The 19,868-nt window shown below is 42.7% G+C and overlaps 2 protein-coding genes and 1 long non-coding RNA gene across 5 annotated transcripts; 2 read left to right on the top strand and 1 right to left on the bottom strand.

Moving 5' to 3' along the window:
* Positions 1 to 449: 449 nt before the first annotated feature.
* On the top strand, positions 450 to 6,054 carry LOC100382878 (uncharacterized). Of its 3 annotated transcripts, none has more exons than XM_020548093.2 (17): positions 450 to 602; positions 823 to 884; positions 1,036 to 1,125; positions 1,878 to 1,957; positions 2,049 to 2,166; positions 2,316 to 2,494; positions 2,980 to 3,062; positions 3,148 to 3,332; positions 3,440 to 3,501; positions 3,695 to 3,803; positions 3,892 to 4,011; positions 4,141 to 4,260; positions 4,348 to 4,468; positions 5,034 to 5,190; positions 5,268 to 5,340; positions 5,420 to 5,547; positions 5,634 to 6,054. In XM_020548093.2, exons 3-17 carry the CDS (start codon positions 1,059 to 1,061, stop codon positions 5,754 to 5,756), a joined length of 1,725 nt encoding a protein of 574 aa, XP_020403682.1. In that variant the 5' UTR covers positions 450 to 602; positions 823 to 884; positions 1,036 to 1,058; the 3' UTR covers positions 5,757 to 6,054. The 3 variants fall into 3 exon arrangements, with proteins under 3 accessions (XP_020403682.1, NP_001355133.1, XP_035820799.1); NM_001368204.1 differs by having other exon boundaries at positions 488 to 602; positions 3,695 to 3,800; positions 5,634 to 5,989; XM_035964906.1 differs by having other exon boundaries at positions 505 to 884; positions 3,695 to 3,800.
* Positions 6,055 to 11,994: 5,940 nt separating this feature from the next.
* Positions 11,995 to 12,744, bottom strand: LOC100275325 (uncharacterized). Its single transcript, NM_001363783.1, has 2 exons — positions 12,373 to 12,744; positions 11,995 to 12,273 (listed from the first exon to the last, which is right to left on the bottom strand). The coding sequence occupies exons 1-2, from the start codon at positions 12,505 to 12,507 to the stop codon at positions 12,202 to 12,204; spliced, it is 207 nt and encodes a 68-aa protein (NP_001350712.1). The 5' UTR covers positions 12,508 to 12,744; the 3' UTR covers positions 11,995 to 12,201.
* Positions 12,745 to 17,757: 5,013 nt separating this feature from the next.
* On the top strand, positions 17,758 to 18,666 carry LOC100277283 (uncharacterized). The gene is made up of 2 exons (XR_002267502.3): positions 17,758 to 18,255; positions 18,371 to 18,666. It is a non-coding gene; the product is annotated as an uncharacterized lncRNA (long non-coding RNA).
* The last annotated feature ends 1,202 nt before the right edge of the window (positions 18,667 to 19,868 follow it).

The following is a 19,868-nucleotide window of genomic DNA, read 5'->3' as shown; positions in this document are numbered from 1 at the left end:
TAAACTAGCATATAGCCCATGCTAACGCTACGATCTCGACGAGCGAAGGGGAGAAATCGATGACGACAGTGTGAGGGGAGGAGTTGACAGCTACGGAGGCGCGAGTGAGGAGGAGGGGACGATGGGGATGCGAGAGGAGGGGGAGGGACGATGGATGATAAATGATCTAAACAATATTGTCCATTGAATTTGAGTGAGTAAGAGAGTGAAAGTTATCCAACGATTTGAAACATTGATTTGGTTTTGATGGTGTGTTAAGTTTGAGTGCAATTTGTTTGATGAATTTATTGGTGATCATGATTGTAAGGTGATTTGGTTGGATGAGTTTTGCAAAGTTTAAACTGGTGGATTATATAAGGGTATAGGTACAGGAACTTTAGATGAATTATACAGAAAATTTATATGGATCAGTTAATTTTAACAGAAAAAATGCGGTAAACCGAAAAATTCCCCGCATTCAAAGTGGCCTAGAATAACCCGCGATCCTATCCTGTCTGCTGTCTCTCCCGAGTGACCTCAAAGTCAGCGAGCGCCACATCCGACTCCGAGGGCCACCGGTGGCCGGTTGCCCGTTGACGCCGCGGCACGCGATTCCGATCCTGGTGAGCACCTCTCCCTCTTCGTCCTCTTTCTTTGCCCCAGACCCCGAGCGCCACCTGCGGCCGGCAGGCCAGATCGGACGCAACTCCGCGTCACGCATGGGCACCGCTCCCCCCCTCTGGCTTTCTTCTTTTCCCTCCCAATCTGGCAATCTCTAATCTCTCGCCTCTTTCCGTTACCGCCGAGGTGTCCCGTCACCGCTGAATATCTTTCTTTTTAAAGGGTTTTACCTAAGAAATAAACAACTCTGAATTTCCCAAGACCTGAAGACCAGCCAGCGCAAGGTATGTAAACGCTAAAACGAGCTGCTAAACTGCACTGAAGTTGCAATACCTGACAAGTATTTCTTCCGTCGTAACCACGTCGGCACCTCACCTCGGCCGCGAACTCCGATCGCTTCCCTGCTCTGCTTGGCCGTCGCTGCCGTCCCACCAGCCTGTGGCTGCCACGGTGCCACCATGTCCCGCGGCAGTGCCGCCTCCGTATTCCTCGGCGTCGACGTTGGTACTGGCAGCGCTCGTGCAGGTTCGCCTACCGATTCTCTACTTAAAAGTACCCTCCTTTTCTTTTGAGGGTTCCTCTTCATTTTCGTAGCTTTCGCTGGTTTCTTATTAAATTATATCAGTATGCTACTCCATAGTGTGATTAACTTTTCCTCATGTTGAATGTATAAGTCCGAGTAATCTGTCGCTTTCTAGGGGTATTTGGATTCCTGGTTATTGATTGTCCACGTCCAATGATGAATAAATGGTGGTTCTTGAAAGAAAGTTTTTTTGTTAGTTTCTCCGATCCAGAGTAATCTAGGATAGGCATTTAAACAACTTATTGGATACCTACTTAGGATAGATGTATATATACCTGCATAGAGAACTATTTTTAGGGTCTGTTTGGAAGCACCTAGTTTAAGAAACTGGTTTATGGAAAATTGGAAATTGAGGTGGCTCCAAACATACTAGTTTATGCTTCAGTTTCTTAAAACCAAAAAGCTGACATCTCCTAGCTAAAAGATAAAAATCAGTTTCTTAAAAATTAGGAACAAGACCTTAGTCATGACTCATGACATGGTCGACATCTTAAAAAAATCCAGTATTTACTTATACCATTTTACACAACACCCTTTATTTCGTAAGCGAACCACCAACCGATGTGATTTCATCTATCTGTTCTCCTTGTAAAGGAGTTGTACATACAGGTCGTATGCATATCAGGTCATGTGGAGGTGTAACAGGTAACGAAGTCAATCTGTAACATTCTTCTCTCTTTGGTCAATTTTCCAGGACTCTTCGATGAAAACGGCAAATTGCTGGGGTCAGCAAGCAGCCCTATACAGATATGGAAAGAGAAAGACTGTATCGAGGTTCATAACAGTTGTTGCACATGGAATGTATGCATGATTAGTCCATAAAGCAAATACTGTTTTACCATAACCAGTTTATTTTTGTGGCCAGCAATCATCAACCGATATCTGGCATGCGGTCTGTGCTGCGGTGAAATCTGCGTGCTCACTGGCAAATGTTGCTCCTGAGGACGTTGCTGGCCTTGGCTTTGCCGCCACTTGCTCCCTTGGTTTGCCTCTGACACCATAGTACCTTGTACAATCTCATCTTATCCTGTAGGCTGTAGAGGGAAAATATTTACATTCAAGTAGGTGGATTTTATGTATGTGCTATCTATAAGGTTTTTCCAGTTTGACAAAAATAGGATGCTTCTTGCAGTTGCTGTCGATGCTGATGGTTCCCCTGTTTCGGTTTCTTTGAGTGGTGATACAAGGAGGAATATCATTGTGTGGATGGACCATAGAGCTGTGAATCAGGCAGAGCGAATCAATGCTACCAATTCGCCAGTACTGCAATACTGCGGTGGGGGTGTTTCCCCAGAAATGCAGGCTCCAAAGGTTTGGGTGTAAGATCATGTACATTTCGTTGTTATGGTCATCCGATGCATGCACACAAGCTTTTGGCATCCTGGTTCACCATCGGTAAACAATAAACACAGTCATGCAGCTAGCTGGAAATGGCAGCCACTGTGCTGATCATCAGATACAATTTCTTGTCACCCTTCAGTCCTAGAAGTTCAGCTTGAATGTTTCAGTATGTCATAGTACTAGCATCACCCATTGTGATGTGATCAATATTCTGACTTATCTGCATTAGATTTGCTGAATGAGTGGATGTGTTGCTCAGAAAGCGATGCACATGGATAGTGGTTTGTGAAGTTCACTGTAGTTACTGTTGTTCTTTATCATTCTGAGCATGTATTCATAGTATTCACATTTGATATTTAGTTATTTTGTACTAAAAAGTGGTGAAACAATTTGTGGCATGCAGCATCAATTCATCTCTATAGCTAGTGTCATGTTTTGTTTGTGTGCATTTGCAGCTCCTATGGATGAAGGAAAATCTTCTAGATTCGTGGTCTATGGTATGTAGGTGGATGGACCTAAGTGACTGGTTAGCATATAGGTGAATCCCCTACCTTCTTCTGATTTTGCTGTACCCTGTTGAGTTGCTATCGTAACATACTCTATTCTGGTACTCTCTTTTTTAGAGCAACAGGTGACGACACTCGCAGCTTATGCACAACTGTCTGCAAATGGACATATCTTGGACATGCACACATGAAACAGTGGAAGGAATCTGATTCACGTGATATGGAGGCATGCGGATGGGACAATGTTTTTTGGGAAGAAATAGGGTTGGGAGACCTCCTCGAAGGAAATTGTGCAAAAATAGGTGAATAATAGCCTTCTTTCCTTTTTGTACTGAAATTGATGCATTAATAGGTAAATCGTTTATTGACTTTTCCAATAAATCGTTATGGTATTATGCAATGTAAACAGGACGCAGTGTCGCTTTTCCTGGTCATGCTCTTGGTTCTGGTTTGACGCCTACTGCTGCAAAGGCAAGCAACTTCCTTGTGTTCAGTATTTTTGAGGTGGTATTGTTTAAGCTTACTTTGTGATAACCTGTATCATACACAAGACAGTGTGGTCCCGTTGTATAGGTGCCTTTTCTACAATATATGTAAACAAGACATGCCTATGCTGTCAATGTCTGTTGTTCATGATTTGATGCTGGTAACCTTTAAATTCCAGGAGTTAGGCTTACTTCCTGGTACTCCTGTTGGAACCTCACTTATTGATGCTCATGCTGGTGGAGTTGGAGTCATGGAAAGCATTCCTGATGCAGGATCTAAAGCTGGTTGTCAGTGATGAGTAATTTTGTGTTTTGCTAGAGAAATTGTTTTCAAAACATTGTGTATGTTGTATATATTCTAATATGTTTTTAACAGTGTCTGATGAACATGCAATATGTCACCGTATGGTATTGGTATGTGGGACATCAACCTGCCACATGGCTGTTTCAAAGGACAGATTGTTTATACCTGGTGTCTGGGGGCCGTTTTGGTCTGGTACAGCTGCCTTCTCAAATATATATTTTAATTTCCCTTAAAAACAAATTCAACCAGCATTTATGTTGGTTTCTTTTCTATCTCTTGTGCTTCAGTTTGGCTAATATTACATTGTGCTTCCAAATTCAGCGATGATCCCTGAGTTTTGGCTCACAGAAGGTGGCCAAAGTGCAACTGGCGCTCTGCTCGATTACATTATTGAAAACCATGTTGCTTCTCCTCTTCTTTCTAACCATGCTGCTTCTCAAAGTATGTTTCATGTACTCTCAAGCACGTTATCTTTGTAGCTGCCTGAAACCAGCAAAAAGAACTTTAACTTTTTGCTCAAATTACCAGGTATATCCATATTTGAGCTACTGAACAAGATGTTGCTTTCTATGTCACAAGAGCAGAATAGTCCGTTTCTTTCTGCATTAACTCAAGACACCCATGTGCTTCCGGATTTTCATGGAAATCGGTAAGAAATAGACAGTACATCACTGTTTTTAAGGCGTCGCCTAGGCGTCGCCTAGGCGACGCCTAGGCGTCCGGGCGGTGGTCTGACGCCTAGGCGCCTTGCCCGCCTACCTCGCCTAGGCGTCGCCTAGGCGCCGCCTAGGCGTCTAGGCGGTGGTCCAACGCCTTGGAGCGCCTTACCGCTTTAAAAACCATGCAGTACATATTTAGTGCATAATGTTATTCAGAATGTTCTTAATCTCCAACATCTACAGTTACTATCTCTCTCCAGTTGGTGAAAACTTTTGGCATTACATTAAATTTTGTGCAATGTACATACCAGATTTGCAGGATGATGCTTTTCTTCTCCTGCCATCATAATTAGACGGTCAACAAACCATACAACAGCTGAAGCAGAAAGCCCTCATATATTTCTATGAGGCTATACATCACAATCACACCAGAATGTGGCATAGCATACTCTTTATGTATGATGTCTCATGACATCTAACTGAAAATTGCAGAGGAATAATCTTTAAGTAGCACACTAGTTCCAATATGTTTGACTTGAGTGCAAACTATTATAGGTCTCCTGTTCCTGATCCAAAATCCAAAGGAGTGATTTATGGCTTGACACTTGATACAAGTGAGAAGCATTTAGCTCTTCTATACCTAGCAACAATTCAGGGTATTGCTTATGGTACTCGTCATATTGTGGAGCATTGTAATGCTCATGGCCACAAGGTACTTATCAAGGACTTCATCATATTGGTAGAGTTCTGCTTGCCAAGATTATTCATTTCCCCTCTTTTATATAATAGATAGACACACTTCTTGCTTGTGGGGGACTTGCAAAGAATTCTCTGTATATCCAAGAGCATGCAGATATTACAGGTAAGTCCTATCTTCTCGCAATCATGCCTCTCCAGCTTCATCCCTCTCTGACGCATCATCTTTTGCATGTACTCTGCAGGATGTCCTATAATACTTCCTAGAGAGAGCGAGTCAGTGCTTTTGGGTGCCGCTGTTCTTGGCGCTGTTGCTGGCAAGAAGTTCCCGGGTGTTCGTGATGCAATGAAGGCTCTTAATGCAGCGGGGAAGGTATTTTCTATTATCTTTCAAGTGCTCATTAAACATGCATAAATTCTTAACTTGGATCTATGACTCGGATAATATTTGTTTTGCAGGTCGTAAATCCGTCTTCAGACCCTAAGGTGAAGAAATACCACGATGCGAAATATCAGATATTCAGATCCCTGTATGAGCAACAACTCTCTCATCGCGCAACCATGGCACAGGCATTGCAGTAGGGCTCTATGGCCACTTTGGCTCTTCACTCTTGGTTATTGATACCCTTGGTTTCATCGCCATGTTTTATTGGCTTATTTACATGTAATCAATATCGCCTTGAGTGATTTGATAGAATAGAAACCATGATAAGATGCATGTATACACAAAAGAAAACTGGTAAGATGATCTTTCTCACAGGGACGTGAAATCCCCAAAGCCTGTGCAATGTTAATAAAAGAAAAGGAGGTTCATTAGGGCTCACTGTGTACAGTTGGAGGTTTCGGAATCATTATAAATGCATCTCATGGTTATAACGCATATGGAAAACTTTGCCTTCTCATTATGCGTGCCCAGTTTTGTTGCAAGCTACAATATAATCAGCGTTGGCCATGCATGAGCAAGGGCGCTGTTTTAGTCCTGCTCACTTTGATCATCTTCAGGATCAGCTGTTGCCTGGAGATTTGTTCTGTTTTTGAATCCAAATCAGAGGTTGCTGCTCAACACTCAGCCAGGTTGATAGGCTTCTGCAGAACTGCTTACATCAGACATTGCAATGCTCGTCAGTCTCACATGATCTTGAAGTGAAGTCAGGAGTCAGAACTGGCGTGGACGGTGGACCTACCTAGAGAGGAGAAATTTGCCATTATGAAACACCGTAGGGGCGGCTTCGACGAAATAGAGGCTAAGAAGAGGGATTCGCTGTTATAAAAAGGCAGAGCAAAACCTACACTCTGAAATGGACATGAAGCCTCCATTAATAAGTTCAGACCGGTATTAGTGTCGTTAACACCGGCTTCCGTCCCCAGCGCCGTCGCCGTGAGTTCTAATCCCGTCGCGTTCTCCTTCGCGCGGAAGCCGGGCGCCAGCTCCGCCTGGCCCGACCACAGCGCCACGAAGCCGTCGCAGGCGCGCTGGCTCGCCACCAGCATCTCCACCAGCCACACGAGGTTGTCGGCCTCCAGCGCGATCCGCCGCGCGACGGCGGTGGAGTACGCCGGCTCGGACGACGCTTCCGCGAGGAGCCGCCGGAGCCGGTCCAGGCAGCCCCAGCACGAGCCGTACAGCGTCTCGGAAGAGGAGATGATGCCCGGTGGTGAACCGTCGGCGCCGCCGCCGACATGGCCGCGGGTGCTCAGCTGCAATTTTTTCCCTCCCCGAGCAAATGCAGAACAGACAACAGCATCGAGACAAACGCTATGCAGATGCAAATCTTGGAGAAACCCCTCAATGAGATATCCAATGGTGAAGACTGAAGCGAACTGGGATACAATTGCAGCTGTTTAGAAGATCAAAATGAGATCTTTCGCAATCTACGGAAGGGAAAAAATTGTCCAGAAGATTGGAATAATCAGAAACAAGGAGGCAACACGATATAAATAAACAGACAATCTGCGAGCACTTCAGAAATCCAGTCCAACAAGAGCGGATACTCGAAGAAAAAAAAGTGGTATCTGCGGGTGCTTAATCAGCTGCCGAAATCAAGCCGAAAAACCTCAGACAGATCATGAAGACATCAAACTATCAAAGTGAGATCTTTCTCGCAGGAAGCCGCATCGTGTCCTCGGTCCGCCGTCTCCAGTGCACGGACGGCGCCGGAGTCAGCCCGCTGCTGAGGAGGGTCGCCTCCTCCGACTCCGGCTGTCTGAGATGGTGCTGGCGAGCACCGACGAGCGGGGCCGGCGCGAGACGAAAGCCCTGGTCTTGAGCCTCCTGAAAGACAGCACCCGCGGCCATGTCGGCGGCGGCGCCGACGGTTCACCACCGGGCATCATCTCCTCTTCCGAGACGCTGTACGGCTCGTGCCGGGGCTGCCTGGACCGCCTCCGGCGGCTCCTCGCGGAAGCGTCGTCCGAGCCGGCGTACTCCACCGCCGTCGCGCGGCGGATCGCGCTGGAGGCCGACAACCTCGTGTGGCTGGTGGAGATGCTGGTGGCGAGCCAGCACGCCTGCGACGGCTTCGTGGCGCTGTGGTCGGGCCAGGCGGAGCTGGCGCCCCGCTTCCGCGCGAAGGAGAACGCGACGGCGAGGTCAGCGCCGCGAACGCCGCCGACGACGGCAGGAGGTTGCCGTTTGGCACAGCGAGCATCGTCAGCGACGGCGTGAGGTTAAGTAGCTAAATCCTTCTTCGCAGTGGCTAATAACTAAATCAATTCCATATCAGCGTTTGTCCATCGCCTGCGCCTCCAAAATGTCGAAGCCCACGCCTACGCCTCTATTTCGTCGAAACCAATTCTGCCGTGTTTCATAATCTCAATAATCTCCCTAGAGAGAGTATCGGATATGGACACTTCCGCCACATTGTACTGGTGTTGCTTGAGGGTGTTTCGTTTATAGGGACGGAGGATCTGTTTGGTTCCTTTAGTCTAGGGACTAAAGTTTAGTTAGGAGACTAAAGTTTAGTGCTGTTTGGTTCTAGCGAGTAAAAGTATTCAAAACGTATTAAATAAATCATTAGAGGATCAAAATACTCATTAGCATTCTCATGCCGTTAGTGAAAATAAAGGAGAGATAAAAAGTAGAATTTATATAGTTTAGTCTCTTTTAATCAACCATTGAAGAACTAGAGACTAAAACAGTTTAGTCTCTGTTTTAATCTCACCATTTAACAATTTAGAAACTAAATGAGACTAGTCTCTCAGACCAAACAGTCCCTAACTTTTAGTCCCTCTATTCTATTTTATTTTAGTTCTAAATTGCCAAATACGGGTTTCTGTATGCCACGACCGCGTGTGAATTGTGGTACGCCTCGACTCTTTTCTTAGCAACTCGAAGATGGACAATACCATCTATATAAATTGTATAACTGTCACATCAACTATCTATACGGTACTCAAGATAAGACTAAATATTTTAAATGGGGCAGGCCCATAAAATATTAATAGGGGACATCGACTGAAATTATTGGAGATGGAGTGATGCAGCTGAAAACCTTAGGCTTCGTATATATAGTTTGGGATGCTATATGGATACGGCATGTTAACAATTAAGACCTCATTTTCACCAATTTTCATGACAAGAACTGATGATGAAAATGTTTCTATATGGTCTTTCACGTTCACTCATGATTTGTGACGGTAAGACTATCTATCTTTATCTCTATATTTAAACTTTACTTTACAAACAGTGCAACCTATATATAGATATTTTGTTGGACACGGTCTAACCATGGACGAAAATTATTTCACCAACAGTTCATGGTACAAATTGCTGGTGATATATTATTATAAATAGTGATACAACAGCCATAGAGAGAAAATGGAGTACTTGACTATTTGGATAGAAACATGAGTCGCGGCGAAAAAAAGTAATCTCTACTAATTATTAAGACGGTAAGGGGTAGGCTACCATTCCGTGTTCCGTCATTCTCATTCCCCCTCCCCGCACATTCCGTGTTCTGTCATTCCCATTCCTCCCTCCCCGCACTGTCTTTCTCATTCTTCCCTCCCGCAAATCTCATTCTCATTCCCACGTGTATCCCACGCCTAGCTAAAATTAAATTAAAAAACATAAATGTAGCCTCAATGAGATTCAAATCTGCGACCTCTCAAGCAAATGTGCTCGTAACTACCACTACACCACATGTGTGTTTATGTCAATATTTGTTACAGTAAAAATATCTACTATATCTCTCCCAAAGCCTACCTGCTACATTTGCACAATGTGTAGTAGTAGATAATTATCAACGAGGTTCCTGAATTATAGTTTTGGATGAAGAGAGTAGTATTTAAAGAAGAACCTTGTATGCAATTCTTTTGTTTGAATAATGTTTTCAACTTAAATTCTTTTTATATGTGTGATATTTATTCTCCGTAATATTTTTCCATGGTTCTGACTTGTGAGTCGTTTTCATAAACCAACGCTAAAGACGAATCCATGTTTCTTACTTGGAAACCCCGAACAAACACCACTGGCAGGAGGCGCTCGCGTTGGCGTCGCTCATCGACGACGAGAAGAAGCTTGACAACTGCCAGTTCGACCTCTGGAAGCAGTACTACGTGGCCGCATGCGTCGCTGTGTTCGGCAAGCTCCGCCGCAGCCGCCGCTTGGACGCGGTCCAGAGCGGCTGCACCGCGCTGTCCATCTCAAACAGGGGACCTCATGGTCGTCACCAACGCCGGCGACTCTTGGGTTGTTCTGGGCACCGCATCCGACAATGGCACTGTCACACCGTCTAGCTCATCATCACCTGAAGCTCAACCTGCCACGTAAGTCACTACTGACCGGCCATGAATTCTTGTGCGCTGGGACGACAGCCGTTGCTGACGTTGTGTGAGTGTCATCGAACAAGATGTATGTAGAGGAGTAGCACATCCGGTGGTGCAACGGCTAGGTGTACTACCTCGCTGATGAGATCGGGGTGCACTTCGTTTAGCAGCCCAACCAAGAGTCATCGGTACTCGCCATGTCGTGCGCGTTCGACGACTACTATATCAAGAACTATGGCGTCATCTTTGCGCCAGAGGTGACGCAGAGGAGGACCGACAGTAATGACCACTCGCCATCGTCGGGGTAGCTTTTGTGCCGGTCTGCCTTTAATTCTCTTCGCAAACACATACACTTGCTTTTTTTGTTTAAGCAAGCGTGTATGGTGGTGCGTACCTGATGACTGACAATGTACGAGGGAACTTCTACCGGCAGGTGTTAGGGGTGAAACGGGTCGGATATACCCGTCGGGTAACGGATACAGGTAGTGCTAATACCTGTTTTTCGGATATGGATTCGGGTAGTTTTATATTCAGGACGGATACGGGTAATACACGGATACTGTAGCTTCGGATTTGGGTCGGATATGAAGCAAGAACTACTCGGAAAATATCTGGATATTCGGGTCGGATACGGGTACCCGGAATTTGGGTACCCATTTTTTCTTTTTCTGCATAATATAGTTATAAAATCGTAACTTTTACATATGAAATCGAATGAAGATAAAGTTTATATGAAAATTGTAGAGCTTGAAGAGATCTATAAGTTTGTAATACATCAATTTTTTGTTTAAACATATCTTTAGACCAAAATTATTGAAATAATGTCCAAATTTATATCAAATTAATAGACTTTACCATTTTTATGTGTGGGCTTAAAGTTATCTCCACGTGGGAACTTAAGGTTATCTTTTTATTGACTATTTATTAGTATTGATAACTTATTTTTATTTTTCGGTCGATACTACAATATTTTAAGGATTTAATTGTATTTTGATGATTTTCTATGACAAGAAATTAATAATACATAAATAGCCTCAAAAAATTGTGAAATTTTATGGAGACACAACATATATCCATATATAACAATAAAAAATGTTTGGATCATAAGATCTATAAGATACACGCGTTTATTCTATTTCACTTTCACTTATTTGTATGAGTTACATGTGAAATCAGTGTAAATATCCAAGTTTCAACATAATCAGTACTTTACTTTATCATTTTCATGAGGAATTGAGTTATCTTTGTATAAAATATTTATTAGTTTTTGTAACTTATTTGCAAATTTTGAGAGAAACTAGAATATTTTATGAATTTTAAATATTGTGGTGTTGGTTCTACAATGTCCTTGTGATAAGTAACTTTGAACTGCATGATATCAATTTTATCGGTTTCCTTTCTTACATTTGATCCATCATATACATGATTATGTATTGCTTAACTTATGTGTTTGTTGGATGGTTGGACAATTAATATCATCGAACGAACTACCTGACAATTATCCGGTACATACCCGAGTAGTATCTGTTATCCGTTTCTTACCCGTCCGGATTATTACCCGGTCCCGTCCTGTATCCGTTCCGAATCTTAACTACCCGTATCCGGTCCCGTATCCGAGAGAAAATACATTAGGGTAGGATACGGGATGACCCTGTATCCGGCTGTATCTGTCCCGTTTTGATCCCTAGAGTAGGTGTGGCACATGCCCTTCAATGATGAGACCATGCAAATCGTGGCATATATCGAAGTCTGCATGATACTGATGGTTGCAATGTAGTAGTGAAACAGCTAAATTAAAATAACAAAAATTATGTATGGCTAGAATTACAAATGGATTATGAAACATTTTCTTATAACAATATAAGACACATTTTATATATAAGTTATTATGTTATTATATGTTCCCGTTGCAATGCACGAGCACTCACCTAGTAAACTTTAGATGATCTTAGTTATTAACCTTACATTGTTGGCTTAACGAAAGAAATTTTTAGAAACTAAAGGTATTGCCCGTAAAAATAAAATGACCAAAAATATATATACAGGAGACAAATTATAGAAGAATGCAGATCAAATTGCAGCTTCCATACATTACAAATGATTATATATTAAAATATAAGATATGGCACTCACGTCTCCAGCTTACAACAACGAGAAGGAAAAGAACAACATGAAAACGGTGGATGCAACATTAAGAGAGTTGAGGGCATCAGCAAACATGCACGCCGTAGTAGAGCCACATTTCTAGACAAGGGTGGTATCAGTTCGCCCCTGCTTCGTCCCCCTTTTGCACAATGGGTTCCTCGTCACCTCTCGATCGGACCTCAACGGGCTGCATACAAGAACAGATAATCCGGCAACAAAGCTGTTATTAATAATTAATTAATTGCACCAGATGACTGTCCACTCGCACATGCTGCAGCTGCTATACCTGCTGCACGGTGCGTGACTGTAACTTGGTGGACTCCTCTGGCGGCGTATCCTTGGCGACGCCGCTGGCCCAGCCGGTGATGTGGTCGATGACGCCGAGGAACTTGTCCCTGAGCTGAGCAGTGAAGCTGGCCATGGGAGAGCGAGCTGTAGCTAGCTGGTCACGCTTCTGGTGCTAGTGTGGTGGTGCCTGAGCTGAGCTGAGCACTAGCTAGTTTGTTTTGGCGGCGTGGCTAGCTTGATAGATGAGCGGTGGTGACCGGTTGAAGGTGATCATTTCGCCGACGAACGGCCCTATTTGTAGCTAGGCGTCCATGGCGCAGACTGATGCTTTAACTTGATTATTGAGCAATGGCCACGTGCCCAGTGGACTGGACTGGATTTCGCCAGGCACGCTTATCACACGGTTGGTGAGCAATCGCGCATTCTCTAATCCCTACTGTTCGATCTTGTACGTGAAAGGAAGAAAAGCTCGATTAATTTAATTAGATTATATGGCTTTGTTGAATAATCAGTGCTTCCGTTCCACATGGCACCAAGAGCATGATATGTACTTCCATCCACGGCTACTTTGCCATTCCGGACAGAAGTACGTATACGACGTAAAAATCACTCGTGTTTTTCAATGCAAACTCTGTGCGAGCATAATTAATTGCATGCTCGGCGATGGCAGACGTACGTCTTGGGTTGATTTTATTCGGATTTGGCGAACCCTGTTTACCGAGCACAAACACATCATGGTTCGAGTTTTAAACTTTAGAACCACCAGTAGAAGAACGGGAGGGTAAATTTGCAACCCAATTTCTAACCCTAAGTTGGAACCCTAAATTCTTCGAATCTCAAAACCATAATCCTAGTTTCTTCCTAGCCCGAGCCATAACACAAAGAGAAAGGAGTATTACAGTTAGCTTAAAAGTGGACAATATAGAAGCTTATTGCCATGTGTGTCTAACGAATAGGATCGACATGCGTATAGGCTATCAAAAGTGATAATATTAACCTCATTAAGAAGTTACCTCTCACAACAAGCAATATCATAAAAAGCCTTTGAAGCTTTAGTTCAAGAATTAGGGCAAGAAATTATGCCTTGCCAAGGAGGAACACACTCGAATGGGAAAAATACCATTTTAAAAGTCACACGACAAGGAAGTAAGTTTCTATGGAGAAACATTGTTTTCCATAGCTCAGCCTAGAGAGGTCGATGATTTCACCAGCAGATGTTGTCGCTATAAATGGCATCACATGAAGGGATGCATTTAGTTTCTTAAGTGATTGAACAAGAACATTACAAATAAATTTGTATTCGTAGATGAATCTCTGTGTTTAGAATTGCCAACTAATACTTGATGGATTGGCTTGGGTGTAATTGGATCATGTCACCAATTATTTATATAGATTTCATACGAGGAGGATCATTCAAAGATGAGAAAGAAGTATTAGAGTCACCAACGAGCTCAAAGTTGATGTTGAAGCCATTGAAGACACATCATTAGCGTTAGATGGTGGCGCCATTCTTCAAACTAAATGATGTTTTATTTGTGCCTTCTATGAGAAGGAATTGCATTCATGTATCATGCTTAGATCATAAGTAAATTCACTATTATTTTTGGAGCAGAAAAGTGCATCATTAAGTTTAATGAGATTGACATTGTTTTGTCATTAGATAAGATAAGTTTCATTTACGTCTTAATTGTGATCATGTGAATGAGATAAGTACCTCTTCCTCTATGAATGTGTGTGATGTAAGCGTTAAAGTGAAAGCAAAATGAGAAACAATCATTATCAAAATTGTGACACTATCATTTAGGCTACATGTTGAGGTGAGGATTGAACAATTAATAAAAAAGAAGTTCTCCACCCATTGGACTTTTTAGATTTTAACCATTAAATAGACTTTATTAAGATAAAGTATGTGAAACAAATTGAGAAAGATGCTAAGCGAAGCATGAGAGTTTTTATAAATAATTCATATGGACATTTTGTGGCTCTTTCTTTATAAAAATAGTAGATGGTTCTCATTCATATATTACACTTACTATTGATTTCTCATGATATGGGTATATTACTATATTTATCCAATGAAAGAACGGTCATCAACATTAGACAATTAAACTAGCTACAAGACCCGATATTTTCTTTGTTGTGAGAAAGCTAAGCCAGTTTGATGTTCTCACTTGGAGGTGGCATTTTTTAATGGAAGTTTTATAAGCAGACTATTTTAAAAAGATCAACTATGGAAGTAGAACTCACAGCAATAGATACCACATATGTAAGGTTGAATGACTTCATGAATTTCTTATGGATTTACCGATAATTGGAAAATCTATACCAAGTATTTCCATGAACTTTGGTAATCAAGGTAAAAAGTTATAATGTAAAGAGACAATTAAAATATGTCAGAAAGTTAAGAAACTCTAGAGTGATAACATTAGATTATGTTCATACATCTAAAATACGACATTAATGTAGTAACAAATTCTCATGTAATGTGATAGATAATGCATCGAGTGAGATGGGCGTGAGACCGACATTAAGCCTATCATAGTGGTGACATATTTTATGTGATCAAAGATCTAGTGAAGAAAGATGGTGAAATAAGCTATTGGTAGATTGTGAAGAGAGACCCTTAGCAAGGTACATGACAGATGCACTTCTTTCCTTTTTATGAAAGGTAGAATGTCTTTACCTTAACATGTTCTAAGTGGCTTGTTGAAGCAAAGGTATTGTTCTACAAGATATCTTTTGAGGAATACACCTGTCCGATAGTTATAGTCTATCAGATTTGGGTGTCTCTAGATACTCATGAAAGGTCATGAAGTTTAACTTATATGCTCTAATCAGAAGAGATGTTATTGGCAACCTAGTACCAATAAAGAGCTCGGGTAAAACTTATTTTGTATCAATTAAAGGCATATCCCATTGTTCACTTTAGAAAAAAAGTGTAACCTCTTTTCTAGGTGGATGTTCAACTTAATAGTCTCCAACAAAACACAAGTATAACAAGCGACTGAGAAGTGAGAGCAATCTATATGTGCCCTAGAATTTAGTGAGGATTGTTAGATTTCATATGGGCTTGATTCTTATTTTATTTAATTCAATCAAATAATTCGCATGCCTATATTAAATGTTTTAGTGCATTATAGTTTTAATCCCATATGGGATTTTGATTATTTGTTGACTCATCTTAAATATGTATGATATGTGTGCATCTATTGATAAGTTAAGAGAGGCTAAGAGTGTACCACACACGCACGCTTTTGCCAAACACGTCATGCCAACAAGATGAAGAGGACGAAGACGGCCCTTCGATCAACAACACAGTCGGAGAAGAGGATCAACGAGCAACTGCAGTGGTGTCCCTAAAAATCTAATCACCGCACACCCGAGCAGGTGTTGTAGATGTAGATGACGGTTTTGGAGACCTACTGTCCCAATACTTTGTGCACGTAGAGGAATGGTGTCGGCTAATCATCTTCTACCTCGTCATCTTGGTGAATGATCGAGGGACGACGCTGCAAACAACTAGCTACACTGATCGTGGTTCACAATTTCAACCAACACATGATGTTGAATCGTGTGAATGAGGCTAGAATTTTTTTGTATAAGATATGCTTTATGATTTTTCTTGAGAACTTGTTCAATTAATTTTGCATAAGTTGTGTATATTAAATTTATCACCTGACGCATGAGATTTGGGACTGGGAAACAGTATGGCCAGGCTGGCAGGATACACTAGCTGATATAACAATATCCAATAATTTGCTGACTGTTAGCAGACAAGAAACAATATATATATGCTGTCATCGCTCTACCGATCACGCTCTCCTTACCCCCAAAATTATTTGTCGGCCATACATATATCACACATATATATTACGCATTAATTATGGCTCTACACGTACACGTACCTCGTATGTATAAACAAGTCAGTAATTGACTGACAAATAAAGAACGTGATCATCAGGACGTCAACTGTCAGTTGAGAGGTGCTGATCTGCCAACCAGATTCATCATCATGTGATGTGATACACAAGAAAGCGGAACAGCGAGGCAGGTGATTCTGAACATCTCAAACGCACGCGCGCATGCTCTGCAGGGCCCCCGGCCCCGGCTGGCCGGCTCTCGCTCTACCAACCATATTCCATTATTCCATTTCCATATGATACACATTTGGAAGTCTATCCGACACTGGATATCCGAGCGACAGTGACACTGCAGACTTTTGCCATGGACAAGTTGGAAAAGAAAACGAGTCTGAGAGGGAACCACGGTAATTAACCGATTAGTTATGTACCAATCGCACAACCATCTTAACATAACCTGCATTTATGCTCAACCAACTTGGCGCTCATATCATATCATTCGTGTGCTCGACTAACTTGGCGCTCATATCACCGTGCATATATGTGTCAAAGCCAAAACCTCACTTTTCAATTTAATGTATATATGATGTACAAATGAGAATACTCAAATCACAGCATTCACATCAAGCAAAGTATCATATATGATTTTCACAAGAATACAAGTACTACCTCCGTTCTCGAATTTTTCACTTAAATCTCTCTCAATTTAATTTTGAACAGTAAGGAATTTAATCTCCTCCAATATCCCTCAATTCACCTTTAAGTCTTTGAGAGGCCTCCTCGTGAGATGGCCAATACGGCTGAGGGCACTTCTCACCACAATGTATGCAGGGACGGAGCCAGGATTACGGCATAGGAGGGGTTAAGCAATTTATCAAATACTATAAGTACAAAAATATCGTAATAATCCATAAACCATTTGATACATTAAACTTTTACACAGTTTGACAAGGCTTTTCATCAAATTAGCAAGTGATCGTAATGTATTTGGATCTAGATGGTTCTATGCTCAAGGTGAAGCACCAAATTCGTCGCGCGCACGGTAACTATCTGTTGACAAATTTAGGCTGAAATTCATTGATTTTATTATTAGCGACGAATTTGATGCCTAAAGAATGTGACAAATTTTTACTTGGATAGAGAAATTTATTTTGACCAAAGAATATTCTATATTTTATATAAACAACATGGGGTTAGTCCCCCTGAAGATGCCATATGAGTTGGTCCGATAGTCTAAGATGCTTGCTTTCTCAGTGCATCGGAACAAGGTAATCACACTATGCACTTCACACGGAAATAGGCGTACATGGCCAGACGGCAGTAGTAGAATTGAGATTTGTTATCTGACACCTAAGATTTGGGACAGTGAAAACAGCATGGCCATGTCACAGGGAATATTATGCCACGCGTGTAGCTACTAGCTAGCGGACGACGATTAACATGTCAGCCAGCATCCTTTACACGTATGAACAAGTCAGTCATCGACTGACAAAGAACGTGATCACGAGACCAGGACTTCGGTTGAGGTGCTCTGCCAACCATATGATACACATGCAATGCAGAACACCGAGGAATTCTGATTCCGCGTCTCGTGAGTCCGAATCCGAAGAGCGAAACAGCGAGCCAGGCGACTCTGAACATCCCCGCGCGCGTGGCGTGGCGGCGTGGGGCAGGCACAGCCAACTGCGTTCGGTGACTGGCATCATCGTGTATATAAGTAGGCGCGCTCCCTGACCGGCTGGAAGCACAGCAGCACCACCACACCACACGATCGCCCTCAACACGGGAGCTAGAAGCTACACGGATTAAGTAAGGTCTGTGCTTAAAGACTCGATTGGTTAGGACTTGGGAGTAAGCTACTAGCTAGAAGCTCCAGTAGTCGATCGACAACAATGGCCAACTTCGCTGCTCAGATTAAGGACAAGTTCCTCGGCCTCGTCGACCGTGTCGCCGGCCGCGGCCGCGCCGGAGGCGGCAAGGACGACGTACAGGAGCCCACTACTAAGCTGCACACCGTCCAGGTAATTGTTTAGCTAGTTGGCCTGATATCTATATAGTAGCTAGCTGTCGCCGTTGCCAACAACGAGAACTATTACTGAGTAATGACATTGCTGCTGGATTTGTTCTTGCTTGCAGCGTGTCGAGGTTAGGTCGCGAGGCCGAGCAGCAGAGCCCGTCGTGGACGGAGGATCGACGGCGGGGCCCAACTAATGCCGCGCGCCCGGTTCGTAGCGCAGCAGACTGCGCGATAGATGAGACTGCTAGTGTTCTGAAATCTGAATGTTTTGGTTGAAAGACATCTCTTTTATCTGGTAGCTGGTGCAACTAGCTGTTATGGACTTATGGGTACGAGTAGTTTTCGTGGTAACATGTGTAACCGCGTGAGATTAATAAAAGCATATCAATAAATTTGTGCTTTCGATTTGTCACTACTGAAATCAGCTACTTTGCCGAGTGTCTAAAACACTCGGCGAATGATTTGTCATTTGTCAAGTGTAACACTCGATAAAAAAAAACTCGACGAACTATACATCGGCGACGTCTTTTTTGCGAGTATATTTATTAAGTACTTGGCAAAAAAAGTCACCGTCACGGCGGCTGGTAACGGCGACGGAGCCTTTGCCGAGTACGCTGAATGACACTCGATAAAAGAATTGCGTTTTGACTGTTATCTTGAAGGATATGACCTGATTTTTTTTGCCTAAAATGCAACCGTAAAGTGTTTATTAGGCATGTATCAATAGAGGTGAAGCAGCTTACAACAAAAAAAACACAACAAAATTGAACAAAACAACCATGGCAACAAAACTCACACATTAGGAAGTGACAACTAGACAACCCCCACAACAACACAAACTGTCCACACGAAAAAAACTGACCTTTTGCCACTGTTAGAGGATAAGTGGCATGTAAAATATGATGCCTGTGACTCGTGTGTACCACATGATTAAAGGATTTTTGTAAATATGGCAAAAAATTAAGAGCCTCTGCCCACACGCCCAAATCCACTTAGGAGGTATTTGAATGCTATAGAAGTTAGCTGCTAAAATTAGTTAAAGACATTCAAACAGTCTAATTAATAGTTCAGCTATCAGTTCTTTTTAACAAATTAGCTAATAGTTAGCTAACTAATTTCACTAGCAATTTTTTAGCTAACTAACTATTAGCTATAATACGTTTAAACATCTTCTTAGTCTTGTCTCCATTTCATAGAACCCTACAAATATCATTAATGTCCATTATTTTTACACTTGATTTATCCTCAGATGCATGTCGTCGTGACCAATCCTAGTGATAACCTTAACGCTATGAACAGAATGTATAGAACAGGCATCACTATCCAACAATTTGCATACGATGATCAGTGATCAAAGATGGATGGAATAGTTCCAGATTTTCCCTCATAATCCAAACCTGATAGACAAAATTGCACCAAGGCAGAAAGGTCTACAGTACCGGAGAACCGTCGGATGGTGACCGGACGGCACGGAAGGGATCCATGATCCTGCAGCGCCGATAGCAACGCCTGTGTCCGAGAACCCTGCCACGACCGTCCGCCCACGCCCCCACCCATCGGCCCCACACCCGCACTCCGGCGTCTCGCCGAAGCGCCGGTGGCGTGAGCTGCTGGAGT

Source organism: Zea mays, chromosome 2 (assembly GCF_902167145.1).
Source record: "Zea mays cultivar B73 chromosome 2, Zm-B73-REFERENCE-NAM-5.0, whole genome shotgun sequence".
Taxonomy (NCBI): Eukaryota; Viridiplantae; Streptophyta; class Magnoliopsida; order Poales; family Poaceae; genus Zea; species Zea mays.
The sequence above is the reverse complement of the archived record's forward strand: the minus strand, read 5'-3'. Positions and strand labels throughout refer to the sequence as shown.